We start from the raw sequence: 13,609 nt of genomic DNA on the forward strand, positions 1-13,609 counted from the left end.
ACTATCATGTCAGCAACCAAACACTACGAGAATACTACTGTTCTTCGTAGTTAATGAATCATAAACTGTAGTATTCTTGACTTCATTGTGTTAAAATGTGTTCACTGTAGAATAGTCTGTGTAACATGATTTTGAACGCAGCTCGGATGACAGTGATGGGTGGATACTCCACGCTAGTCTTCTGATAGCTGGTCCAACAGCACCGCCTTGTGGTGAAAAACGAGGAGAGCGTAATAGTCTCCATGGAGATTGGTACATACTGATGGTGGGATTGCAATTCACTCACGAACAGCAAAATAAATGCGGACAGGAGATCAAAATATAGGTAGTTGATAAGATACCCTGGATTCACGACCCTTCAATGGAATAGATTAGAGATAAACGAGATAGAAAACTCAGCATTGGATTTCCAGTCCATAACATTACAATACAATACTTAGCATAACCGATTCTATAGACTGACTCTCACAAGTGTAATTAACCTACAGTCTTGCAGATTATGCCGATGCAAGCCATCAAATGCAAGTCAAACCTACATTTACAAGAGTGGACAGACGCTCTCCTCTTGTTTCAATCCGTTGTCAATCAGTAATGACAAAGCTACATGCGAAATGAGTGATGCTCAGTACAGACGTTCCGTCCAATCAATAGTCTACAATCAATAGCCTGAGAGTTTAATGTTGCACCACGCTTCATCCGACAACACTTTAAACTCCACCCATCCATCTTGCACCGCTGCACTGCCTGGGCCACTTCACAGCTCAACGTGCTGCACTGTGGGAATGAATGGCAGGTTCATGAGATTGCACAGCTTCTACAGTTCTACAAGTTGTCACTCAGAAACTTATTGATGGGGGGATTTGTGCTGAAGGCGTAAGTACATACAATGGAAGTCAAGGTGTCACAGGCTTTCGGCAGCTCATCAGGTAGGTTTAACTCACTTCTAAAGGAGGCACACAGTGTTAGTTGACCAAGGAGTGACACAAAGTGCAGCTTAAGCTATTAAACTAAAATTATTCAATATCTACTGAATTTGATCAGTTATCTGGATTTACACTATGTTGTTTGCCCCAGCTACTAATGGTTTGTGTTTGCTATTAAGTGTTTATGAAGTCAGTTTATTTAAGAATAATATTCTAATAAGATGTTCAACCTGTTCTTGTAGCTTGTTGTAGAAAATTTAACAATGTTGTCTCACTTCTTCATAATCTGCCCTGAAACTTAAACAAAGCCATCTTTGTACTCCTATTGTGTCCTCAACAAACACTACTGAAGAAAAAATACACTTTTGGTTAACAATTGTCCATTATAGTGCTCAGCGTGTTATTTAGAAAACTGTTGCAAAAGACTGTAAAACCTATAAGAGATAAGTGCAGAAGAGTTCAGTGTTCAGTATAAAACCGTTTATCTGCTGGATGAAAGCTGATCCTTTAGAATTTATTTATGAAGTGACATATTGAATGAATTAATGATCAGGCAAACTAATGAAGCTACATTAGTCAATGAGAGCTTTTGAAGAAGAACACATGGGTGCTGGCTTCATGTCATTTTCTGTAAATTAGAAATAGATCAAGCGGCCATGAGTGCCCATTAACTAGAATCAAAGTCACACAGGTCACTTCAAGCGTCTTTTTGGTGTGTGGTGTTCATGTTGTTGTTGACTTGTTTGCACAGCACCCGGGAAAGCTCGGTGTAATCTCCAGTCTGTGATCAGCCACAGACTGAAGGAAGGAGAGCGTGACTGTTTTCTAGGGAAATCCAGCAAACATGTCCAGTGTCAGTCAGTTTAATGAGCTCTCTAATGCATGAATGCTGTTGCTTTTATTAGCTGTTCTAAATCATCACTGCCCCAGGCAAAGATGAAAATGGCAAAAAAAATGTCCTTATAGCTAATAGGACAGTGTTTTCATCTGTGTTGAGCCATGTGGATAATGTTCATTGATGTGCAGAGACTTTGAGACGGACACGGGGGCAAATTGTGACGTGGTGGCTCTGCTGGAAGCGGGGTGAAGTGTTTACTAGAGTATAAATCATCAAGCTTATATGAATCTGGCTTAGATCCTTAAGTGTGTGCCCCCTCACTTCATGGTTTTGGTCACTGCTCACTAGATGCTATGCGTGCATAAAGCAGAGATGTCAAAATAATTGTCTTTAAAAGAGTGCTTCCAATGGACTGAAACAGGAGTTGTATGCAGGATTCTTTGTTTTTAAAACAACTTTTTCCTCTACTTTTTCACTAAATAATATAATGAAAACATTGCAACTAAAAACAAGTTGTGTATTACCTTAGCGACTTCTTTAGGAAAACAATACTTTAACCCTAACCCTAACCCTAACTACAGAAGATACAGTCTTAACAGTTGCACCGAATAGCTGCCACAAGTGTCACAGTTCTGTCAGTAACAGCAAAGCACATTGTGGTGAACCTGCACTCGTCTTCTGCAAGTCCAGATCCTCATTTGGAATCACGACCTTTTGAGAGGTTGCATGCTGTTCTACAGTGATGGTTCTTGTTTTTCATAATGGTGCTTAAAGTCTGTAATGTTAGCTTCTTAATGCAGTTTGCCAAAACTCTACATTGTTTTCATCTGCTAGAACTCAGCATTTAAGGAGGAAAGAGTGTTTATGATTTTATGGAGACATTTATGTGCCCTTTAGTAATCATTGCTGCCAAATGTAAGATGCAAAGCACACAGACCGGCTGGAGTAGCCATCATGTAATGGAAATCCTGTAGTATAAATGCCGTCCAGACTGGATATACACCCCATTTAGCTAAAATGTATTATGGTGATAAACAAGATGCCCCTTTTATTCAATTGGCGAGTTGATGTTCACCTTGCTGCACTCAAACAAAATTACATTTTCTTTATCAGCTGCTGACAGTTCCATATCGTAAAGTGTTGCTGTGCATACATTCATTCCATTATACAACCCTGACTCCAAGAAAGTTGGGATGCTGTGTAAAACAAACACAGCAGAATGAGATGATTTGATAATCCTTTTTTACATATGCTCAATTGAAAACAGTACAAAGACAATATATTTCATGTTTTCCCTCCACAGCTTCATTGATTTTTGAAAGTATATCCTTATTCTGAATTTGATGCAGCAACACATTTCAAACAAGTTGGGACAGGAGCAACAAAAGACTGGGGAAGTTGTGGAATGCTCCAAAAACACCTGTTTGGAACGTTACACAGGTAAACAGGTTGATTGGTAACAGGTGATAGTATCATGATTGGGATGAAAGGACCATCCTTGAAAGGCTCAGTCATTCACAAGCGAGGCTGAAGCGAGGTTCACCACTTTGTGAACACATGATTGTATGAAGGATATTATTACTGTACATAGTTAAAACTGTTTGCAAATGATTGCATTCTGTTTTTTTTGGAATCCTCATTGATGTTTGTGATATTTCTTGCAAAGAAGTAACTTAGCCATAGTTATGGTAATATTATTTGCCAGTCAGTCTGGTTGTTTTGCTCAGTGTACATGTTGGATAAACAATACCTGCACATGGTTAATGGAGTCAGACTTTCCTCAACATCTCATCATAGACTCACACTTACTCCAGAGAGGAATTTAGTGACCCGGAGCTTTGAAATGTATTTGTTTAAATAAATAATCAATTTGCCAGGAAGTTTGTGCAGGAAGTCCCTGCTCATCAATCGATCTTCCTCATGGCTATACAGTTTAGAAATCTTCAGGACAGTATAATGCTGCACTTAAACTGCACAGCTGTAATGGGCAAAGCACATCTCAGGGGAAGTGATTTTTTCCTGCCCAGTTGTCCAGAGCTCTGGTAACTTAGACGCAGCAGTTTCCATGTCACTATTATTCCTTTGACCTTCACCTGCAATTATCCCTGTTAATGGTGTTTGTCACTGAGTTGGCGGAGCTCTACTTTGGATTCAGTCAAACATTTTGCTTTGTCATTCAGTTGTCTTACAACCCCTCCATTCTCTCAGGGCTACACAGCCCTCTGGTAGCAGTTCATGCTGCTGTCACGAACTGAACTGTGCACATTCAAAATTTAGCAGTTCAATAATGTACTGTGTGCACCAGCGTGTCTGGTAGCCATGTGTCGTGGGCTTGATCGAGGAGAGCTGCTGAAGGGAGAGTGGAGAGTCATTTCTGAGATGCAAAGCACCTCTGAATGTCTGTGAGTCATGTTGTTTGGACTCTGAGTGCAGCCCCGCGGCTCTTCCTGTTGGTCTTAATGAAGCCGAATGCACACGAGGCAGGGAGCACACATCAGCACACAGTGGATGCAAATCTGCGTCTATAGATGGTTATTTTTCCATTGTGAACAAATTAAAATGCATTATTGTATGCTAACTCGGTTAAGCTTGGCAGTGACCTGTTTAGGATTCAGAATAGTAGCCTCTACATTATGTAATAAAGCAGTTACAACAACGTAATGGCTCTGTGGCTATATGTAAAAAGGGCGAAGATTAATTTAGAATGTGCAGTAAGCTATTTTTCCTCTTACTGTGCAGATAATTTTCCCCTCTATACATCCACATCATGAGAGGAGCATTTAGCTTCAGCTTTGCTAGGTGACAGTTTGCAGTGTATGAAAATAAGATCAAGAGTTAATAGTTTATTAGCTCTGATCATCTGCGTTAACTAATGTCCTACATTTGTGGCTGGAAAAGGTCACATACATAAAGGTTTACAGTAGGTCTATATATTTACAACATGTCAGTGAAGTCTGTAAGACATCTTTCACTATTTTACTTTTGAAAATTCATTCAAATCCATCCCTTGACAGTTACATTTACTGAGATTATGTGTGTTGTTACTTCACATTTCTCTCAGTTTAGCAGTTAACTGGTTTTAATCAAAAATCTAACCTGCTCAGACAAGCTGGTTTTGGAAAGCCAGAGGGCTCATTGTTCTCCATTAGTATCAAGTATCAGAGGGTAAAAAGGAATTTAAAAGACATGTTAAAAATGTATGAGCAGTAACACGAGAGGAATAAGTGGAGAGCTGGACGGCTGTGATCACCTGCTGATTTTACTGATCTGATCATACGAGCTAGTACAGTTTCCCTCTGTGAAGCAGTGGTATTGTGGTTAGAGGAGGCCCTTCAAGATCAAAGCAACAGCAAAGATATTTTAATAAAATGATATCAGCTCTATACTCACACCACGCTGTCTTTTATTGATGTGTTTGTTTTCAGGATCATGTCATCAGGACAACTGTATGTTCCTGCCCCTGCTGCAGAGTCAGGCCTCCAGCTCCTCTGGAGCCGACAGGCATGTCCCCATCAATCCTGCCATCAGCCACTCAGTGTCCTGGAGCTCCTCGCTCTCCAACAGCCTCCAGTCTGGAGCCACAGAGACAGACCAACACTCCGGTGAGTCTGCCAGCAACAGTTCTGGATCTTATTTTTGAAAACACTTGATATTAAGGTACACATATTCACCATTAGCTGGTTGCTTATTAGCATGTGTATTAGTAGCATATTGGCTCTTTATTTGTCATTAGAAAGCACTTATTAAAGCCTGCATGACCATAGTCTACAACTACTAGACCAGATTTTTCCCTCATTAACCTCCTAATTACTGCATATTGATAGTAAGTAAAGAGGTTGCTGTGCATGAATTCCGATTTTAATAACCCCCAGAATGATGCATTAATAAGTGACTAAATGTGTGGGTAAATTGAGGTGATTTATCAAGAAAAAACACTAAATATTATCTGGTTACAGCTTCTTAAATGTGAGGATCCACCACTGTTCTCTGTTTTATATCATTATTTTATATCATAATAATGAAATAAATCTTTGGGGTTTTTTTTCGGACAAAACAAGCAATTTAAAGACACTGACATTGGGAAAATGGGCGTTTTGACCTATTTTCTGAAATGTTATAGACAAATGATTAGTTGATTATTAAAATAGACTAATTGATCATGAAAATAATATGATGCAGGTTTGTTCAGGAAAAGTTTAGACCCTCAGTTGAACTGAGCTTTTCATCAGCAGATCCCTCGGCTGCTAATCCTTAGAGCAAGCCAGTAATTTAACTGCATGTATTGATGTCAGAGGTCTTTCTCATTCAGGACTCTCCTGTGCAAGTGGAGAGTTCTTTGATTCTTTGAATAGTGTGCAAACAGAGAACCTTTTTATGCAATGAGAGATGTGTTGGGAATTAGGGGAGGTAACTTTGATTGTTTCTGAACGTAATTTGATATGTCTCCCTGCACCTGCGTGACCTTTTCTTTAATGGAACTATATGATTTCTAATTTCGGCGTTATATTTTAAGTAACCCATTACAATTATAATCTAACTGCAGCTATTTTTCTGTTACATAGTTTTTTGTTTACAGCCATGAAAAAGCTGAAAATGAAATTTGCATCCTAGAATGGAAAGCACTTTGCAGTGCAGATCTTGAGGATTTGATTGTTAGGCTTTTGACGCAAAGGTTTTGTAAAAGCTAACCCTTTTGGTGTGGAAGCTACAGACAGTATCAATCAATATGTGAATCTTGTCAAAAGTAGCTCATGATTGCATATTCACATGCACAGGCCCAGGTGAATAATGCAAAAACCCCTTTCTTTGTCTTAGTTGGATCTTAATGCTGACGGCTCACTTAGTTCACCCTTTTAACCACAAGGTGGCAGTATTTTGTTTATCTAAAACCCTGCTCACTCTGCAGCTCTCTCATCTGACCTACATCTCCAAACTAACAGGCAGGAATGGAGGAGATAAAATTTTAAATGGGACTGACCGTATAAGAGCTGCTTACTTATTTATTTATTTACCGGCCCAGTGGAAGAAATGCATTTTTCCTGGTGGCTCAGTGACATGTTATAGGGGTCTGCATGCACAGCCCTGCCACCGGTCCTCAATGAATGTCACAACAGTGGGAGGAGGAGAGGCGTGCTGAGCTGCAAGAAAGCAGATGGTATTTGCATCTATGACAGATGCCAGACTACTCCCCAGAATACTAGCACAGACAGAGATTGACACACAAAAGTAGGACCACAGACCGAAGGGTGTTATCATGACCCGGTGAAGACTGACCGGTTCACAGCAGTCAACAATATGAACAACACAGGGCTTAACCCTCTCATGAGCTGCAGATCCTGACTGGAGGTCTGCTGGTCTGTAACTCTGCGTGCTTGACATTGAGAAAAGACCAGTGACCTTGCAGATTAACCATCTCTGTTTGGTTAATACTGTCCAACTGAAGACCTAAGGCTAAGTGATTAGGGGACGCTATTGTATGTTTTGCCTACATATTCTCACCAAGGTGCCACATAAATTGCATGTGAGTGATAATGAAATGCTTCCTGTTTTTCCATGTAATATTTTAACGTTAAAGCTGCCCAAAACATCGATAAAATGTGCAGAGGCACATCAGGCATAGTTTGCATCAATGAAATATTCAAAAGAAACCAGTAGAAGCAGAAACTAATGCTTTTTAAATGAAAATAAGTATTCTGCATTCCATTGGCCCACATATATAAGCCACCATGATCACATTATCACTTTTAATATGCAGGCTATCAAACTATACTGCAGCCATTTTTAACACCCTGCTCGGTTTTCATGTGTGCTGTAACAAAGAGGGATCTCCCTGGCGCTCTGAGCTGTCAGCTCTGTAGTAGTGAGCTATAGTATTGATTGTTTTGAGTTTTTCTCACAGTCTCAACTGCCTGCCAAAGCAAACGGCTCAGCCTAGAAAAAGGCAACCGGTCCATATGGTTTGCTCTGTTTTTATTTGTCTTACCGTGGCTGTCGGCCAACAATGGCTGACATTGTTAACCGTGCTTTATGTCGAAGATTACATGATGTCCGGTGGATTTAGAAAGTCTGGTGGCTCTGGTGCATGTGATGCCCTCTGTGCAAGTTTCAGTCTCTACTTCAAGGTAGCAAAATGACCTGATACAGATAAGATGAAGAGGCTCGCGGTATCTTAAGTTAAGCTGATCTTAAAATTATAAAGGAAACCAGCATTAGTGTTGAAGACGGTGTTACATAATGTTCAGAGGTTCATTCTTTTGAATCATCGCTGTTACATTTCAGTTTCAGCTCATCGGAACACGCGATGCCTCCGGGTACAAGCAGCTTTCAGCGCGGGCAAAGCAGGATGATTGATGACCGGATCAATACACGTCCTTGTCGGGCCATTTGAGATCTGCTGCCCGTGGTAATTTCCCGCATCTTATTTCGGAGTCGGTAAATCAGGACGGAGGAGGACGTGTCCATCTCAGGACCTCCCCTACCGCCCGTCACCATGACAACAGCCGTGGACGGTGGCGGTCGGGGAGCGGAGGGGGGGAGCATGCGGAGCTAAGACAGGTGTTGCTGGGGTTTGCGCATCGCCCGTGAGATCTGTTGGCAGGATGGGAGCTGCGCGAACACCTACGCAACCCCTCCATAGTTTCCCATGTATTCTGCAATTCTGCTCTTTGAAATACGGAATTCAATTAACGCTGGGAACCAACTGAACGTCGCAATGGTGCACCACTCGGGCTCCATCCAGTCCTTCAAGCAGCAGAAAGGTTGGTCGCTAGTGTGATGATTTGGCGTCCGGTGCTGGTTTCTGTTTGCGCTGGGTGTGATGTGTGGGGACTTTTCTACTCTAGTTAAATAGTTTGCGGTACTCAATCACAGGTATCGGACTCTCTACTTGCTGTGAGTGTGACGCAGAGTTGGAGGTCTTGCAGCCTCCTCCTCCCGGGATGAAGCCTGTTCCTGAACCTTGTGCGCTTTGGTATTTTAGTTCATGTTGCATTGAAAGTCATTCATGTTGAGTAGAAGGCTCCGTTGATCCAATTAAAGCAAATATGTACAAGCGACACCTTGAATGCAACTGAACTGAATTCGAGGAATCACCACCTTTGTTGCCGTACAGTGGATGGTTGCATGGTTGGTCGACCTTTCTGCACGACTCAAGCACTGCAGATCTCTGAAAGGTTGTTTTAGAAGCGGTTGAACTCACAGTCTTGTCCACGCACATCAGCTTTCAGGGATCTGCTTAAACACTCACAGCAGTGCAAGCAGGCTGGTATAATAATAGAATCTCATCATGCATGTGCTTTGAGGAAAGATACCAACTACTCCATAGAAACGTGTGCTGCTAAAGGTGAAGCAGACTGTGCTGTCTGGAATAGCTGCACTCAGACTTTGGGCTTTTGACAGTAAATGCACTTCCACTCAGCAAGAAACGGAAAAAGCAATTGGAGACATAGGGCTCATTTTGTTCATGTTTCCATTTGGCGTCTTTGTGTCCTGGACCGGCAATGGCAGAGGTCATGTAACAAACTGTAAAAAACAGATAATTGGTTTCACACATTGGAGCAAATTTCTTCTAATCTATAAGCAAATACCCATCAAGTCATCAGTCTGTGTCTTCTATTACAGCTAGATTACACTGCTGCACTGGTATTGATTTTAAACCCTGATGAGTAGGGCTCTTCAGAGAACATTAATGATTCTTTAATACTTTGAGTTAATTATTAATGTGCTGCCTGTCTAAATTTAGAAAAACGGTGAAAAACGTCTTGTTTCCAGGCTGAGATAGGCTCCTAAACAGGGAGTCATGACCTCTTTTTGTTCATGTGTCTGGCTGAGGAGGATGTCAGGGTCTTTCCCCTGGCTTGTGATGAGAGGACGCTGAGCTGAGCAGCTGCAGTGGGAATCTGATGGCCGAGGGACGCCCTCCTGAAGAGGCTGTTGGCTTATCTGCTGCCGCTCATTTCTCTTTGCCACTGTTGAGAGTGAAAACAAACAGAAAGAGACAGGAAACTTTGTTTTTCTTCTACCATGACCTACATGCACAAGATGGACTTGACCACTATGACAATTCAACAGACTTTTATTCTTCTTTGTTTGTTTGCATTTGCATTTATTTCTTTTTATGCTGCTATTTCAGAGGAAATCCTAGCTTATAATATTGTACATAATGGAGTGAACCACTTCCTGGCTGCAGCCCAGCGAACAGGAAACACATAACACAACATGATATCAGATTTATGTAAAAATCTGACTATGGGCTTGAGGGTCCACTCAATATTTCAGTGCCTGCTAAGTGCACCATTAAATTGAAGGCAGAAGAGGTGAATGTTGGCTCACAAAGTCCTGCTAGAGCAAAATTCAGAAATGTTCATACACAATCAACAACACGCTATAAGAGCATTAAAAGGCTTGGAGCTGAAAATGCTTGTTCCCCATTTGAAGGCTGAATGGAGCTTTGTGTTTTATGTACACATGGGGTGAAAGGCTTTGTTGCTCGAGCCAAGCCATTATTGCTTTATGGGTAATCAGTAAAATCTGAGGATTAATAAAACTATTGGAAGCCGATAGAAGATAGTTTTTATGGCAGATAAATCTCTCTCAAGTTTATCTTAAAAGCTGCCGAGCAGCAGATTAGAGCATTTTTTATGATTCAAGCGATTTTTTATTTGAGGACCAAACACAGAGTTAGAAAAAGGACTGATTATGAAAATAAGCCCTAGATGTGGGTTTAGATGTGATTTTTTTTTTTTGTTCCTGATAAAATACATAATTCGGTTGGTAAATCTAGAAAAATGCAGCCACATTTGGACTTCAGGACAAAAATGAGTCACAGCCATCTGATGTTACATCCCAGGATTTGAGTGAGTTTCAAATGTTCTTTGGCAGATTCACCATAAACTCAGATTCGTAGTCAACATGTCGATGAAAGTTGTTTAAACTTTTTGACACACTGAACACTCTGCCTGTAAGTGTTTGCTTTAAGCATGTCGAGATTTAAATGCAACCTGGTTCTACCATCGAATACTTAGTGTTAGTCTGTCATAAAGCTTTGTTCATGCCTCTGCAGTCTATGTATTATTCTAGAACTGCAATCATTGGTTGATTAATTATGCTAATTCCCAACCATAGACACTGAGGCGTATTTCTGCAGTTCGGGATAAACGGAAAAATTGTGGAGCATCTTAAATAATTCGAGAAATTTTTCTGATTAAAAGTCATGAAGGAAGGGTTAAAACATTCAACTTTTCCTGTGGTAGTCGTACAAATGTAAACTTTACCAAACTGACTTAAACAGTAACAGTTTAGCTGCATGAATAAAATATTGTAGTGATATACAGTTTAATGTAATAAACAGTGTTATAATATTAAACTTGTACTCAAATAGACACGTTTAGGACATAGAAGGTGCTGTCAGTGAAGGGGTGCTTGAATTAACCTGTGGGGGGCTTTGGTGGCACTTCAGACAGAAAAGATTGGGAACCACTGGATTCATCGATTAGTCAATTGAAAAAGAAAAGATAAACTACAACAATTTTGCTAATCAATTATGTCATGTGTCAAGTTAAAGTGCTGCTTTCCTTTTTATTACATGGAAGTATTGCATAATTTGGGGTTTTGAACTGTTGGTCAGATAAAACAAGTGACATCTTATGACGTCACCTTGTGCTGTAGGATATTGTAATGGGCCTTTTTTTTCCACTGTTTTCTGATGTTTTATAGCCCAAAGGATTAATTGATAATGAAAACAAGGGTTTGTGGCAGCCTTATATTATCCTGCACCTTCATAACAGCAGCAGCCAAGAAGAAACAACCAACTTCCCTTATAGTTTCTAAAGTATTGATTTTGGATAACAAGCAAGCAATATCCTGCTCATCTTCCTCATGGAAATAGTGTATGGACTGATGATTTATTTTGTTTTTGTAAGACAAGTGTGTGTGTGTGTGTGTGTGTGTGTGTGTGTGTGTGTGTGTGTGCGTGTGTGTGCGTGTATATTACTCACATCGTGGGCACATAAATCTGTTAGACATCGTCTAACAGAAACACATTCACATTGTCTTCCTTATGAGGACAAAATGTAAGTCCCCATAATGTAAATCATAAAATTTTAGGGTGAAGACTTGCTTTAAGATTAATCATCAACATGTTTGGGGTGTCACGGGTTTGCACGCCTGTGTCTGTGCCTGTGTATGTGTGCATGTGTGTGTGTGTTTGTGTTCTGTTTGTCGGTGGATCGGTTTAGTGGCTGAGTCCCGTCCTCTGTTAGACTACACTTTTTAACTTTGTGTGTGTGCATATACAGCCAATGTCTGCTAACTGTGTCTGTGTGTATGTCCGTGTGTGTGTCTGTTCATGTGTAAACCTTTGGTTGCACAGTACTAAACAGGCCACCTGTCCTCTTATGCAAGCAGGCAGATGGTTTTATAGATACAGACATTAATTTCAGGGCGTATTTGGGGAGAGCACATATACAGCATCATCTGTGATTTGACTGGAGAATATTAGGCCGACATCAGTTTTAGTTTCATCGCAGAACAAAGAGGCTGTTTTGTTCTGTATGTGTGTGTATGGTCTGGCAGTAACACTTTCACAGTCTTTAAATAGTCAGCGTTTGTTTTGTTGCTAGGTTATAAGAACAATGCAGGCAGAAGTTCTGCTGCAGCCCAAAGTTATTCTACAGCTTAATCACATCTGCAAATCATACAGATTTTGGTGACTTGGTGGCACCGTGGAACTAAGATGTTGTGCACTTCGTGCTGTTCACTGAAGACATTGCAGCTCACATGCATTCCCTGATGAGGTGTGTACGCATGGACACAGCAGCGGCTTTGCAGAAAATCCTGTGACGTAGTAGAAATCACAAGCAATCGGGGGACATAAGAAGATAGTGTGACGTGAAAGGATCAGGGGAAAATAGAGATTGAGAGAGAATGAAGATGTTTAATCTGCTCAAATGATGCAACCCAGAGGTTGTGCCAGGATTATATAATGAGGTCCTGAACGGTTTAAACCGTGGGTAAAAAGTGCCATCTGCTCTGAGGTGTGTTCACGGTCGGGCTGCCTGGCTTGGCTGCACGTGATAGACAGATTAAAACTGCCAACGCTGTCTCTGGAGCAAATTATCAACTATTTTAGACTGTTTTTACTTTGATATTGAAGTTTTTTCTGTTGATCAGCATCCAAAATCCTAATTATGTCCACTATGATTCAGAGTTGTAAAAAATAAAAAATAAAAAGATCCAAGGGGTTGTATACTTTTTATACACATAAAATGGTGTTAAAGATGGTCAGTGCCTGTAATCAGATGCTTCATGTTTTCATCACACATATATTAGTTTCAGGTTAAGTCAGTAAGCTGTTTTTGGTATTTACTTTGCATTCATCAGTTTGAATATATATGCCTTTATAGTCACTTAAACGTACTGCAGTTTGGAAGAATTGGTTATGAAACAATCTTAATTTAATACAGACTCTTCTATTTCACCTGCATCAGCAAATGAGACCATCAGATATAAGACTGGCTATTTCGATATAGTGTAGTTATTCTTAATGCCCGTCACTGAGTCCGATTGCCTGCAATATCATCGATATGACTGATACGATCAACAAAGAGAAAAAGAAGAAAAAAAAAAACAACCTAAAGGCACAGTGGTAGAGCAGGAGTCAACCTTGGTCAGTCATTGAACAGCTGAGGAGGACAGGGATGCCCTTTTCTGCTACACTACCACTTTTGTCCACAGGGGCCGCCAAAATCAACACAAAATGAAAGTTCCTTGTAGATGCTTTAAGACAATAGCTTGTGTAAATAATGTGCAATTTACAATATCTCATATTTGAATAGTTAGCCATAATTTA

The 13,609-nt window shown here is 40.5% G+C and overlaps 1 protein-coding gene across 3 annotated transcripts in view; it reads left to right on the top strand.

The window, feature by feature from the left end:
* The first annotated feature begins 8,354 nt into the window (after positions 1-8,354).
* Positions 8,355-13,609, top strand: part of ano3 (anoctamin 3) — a 32,424-nt gene continuing 27,169 nt past the window's right edge. For all 3 annotated transcript variants that reach the window (XM_041938367.1, XM_041938369.1, XM_041938368.1), the window contains exon 1: positions 8,355-8,519. In XM_041938367.1, the coding sequence (XP_041794301.1) occupies positions 8,405-8,519 (115 nt within the window). In that variant the 5' untranslated portion in view covers positions 8,355-8,404. The remainder of the gene's footprint in view (positions 8,520-13,609) is intronic.

The sequence above is a fragment of the Chelmon rostratus genome, chromosome 6 (genome assembly GCF_017976325.1).
Source record: "Chelmon rostratus isolate fCheRos1 chromosome 6, fCheRos1.pri, whole genome shotgun sequence".
Lineage (NCBI taxonomy): Eukaryota > Metazoa > Chordata > Actinopteri > Chaetodontiformes > Chaetodontidae > Chelmon > Chelmon rostratus.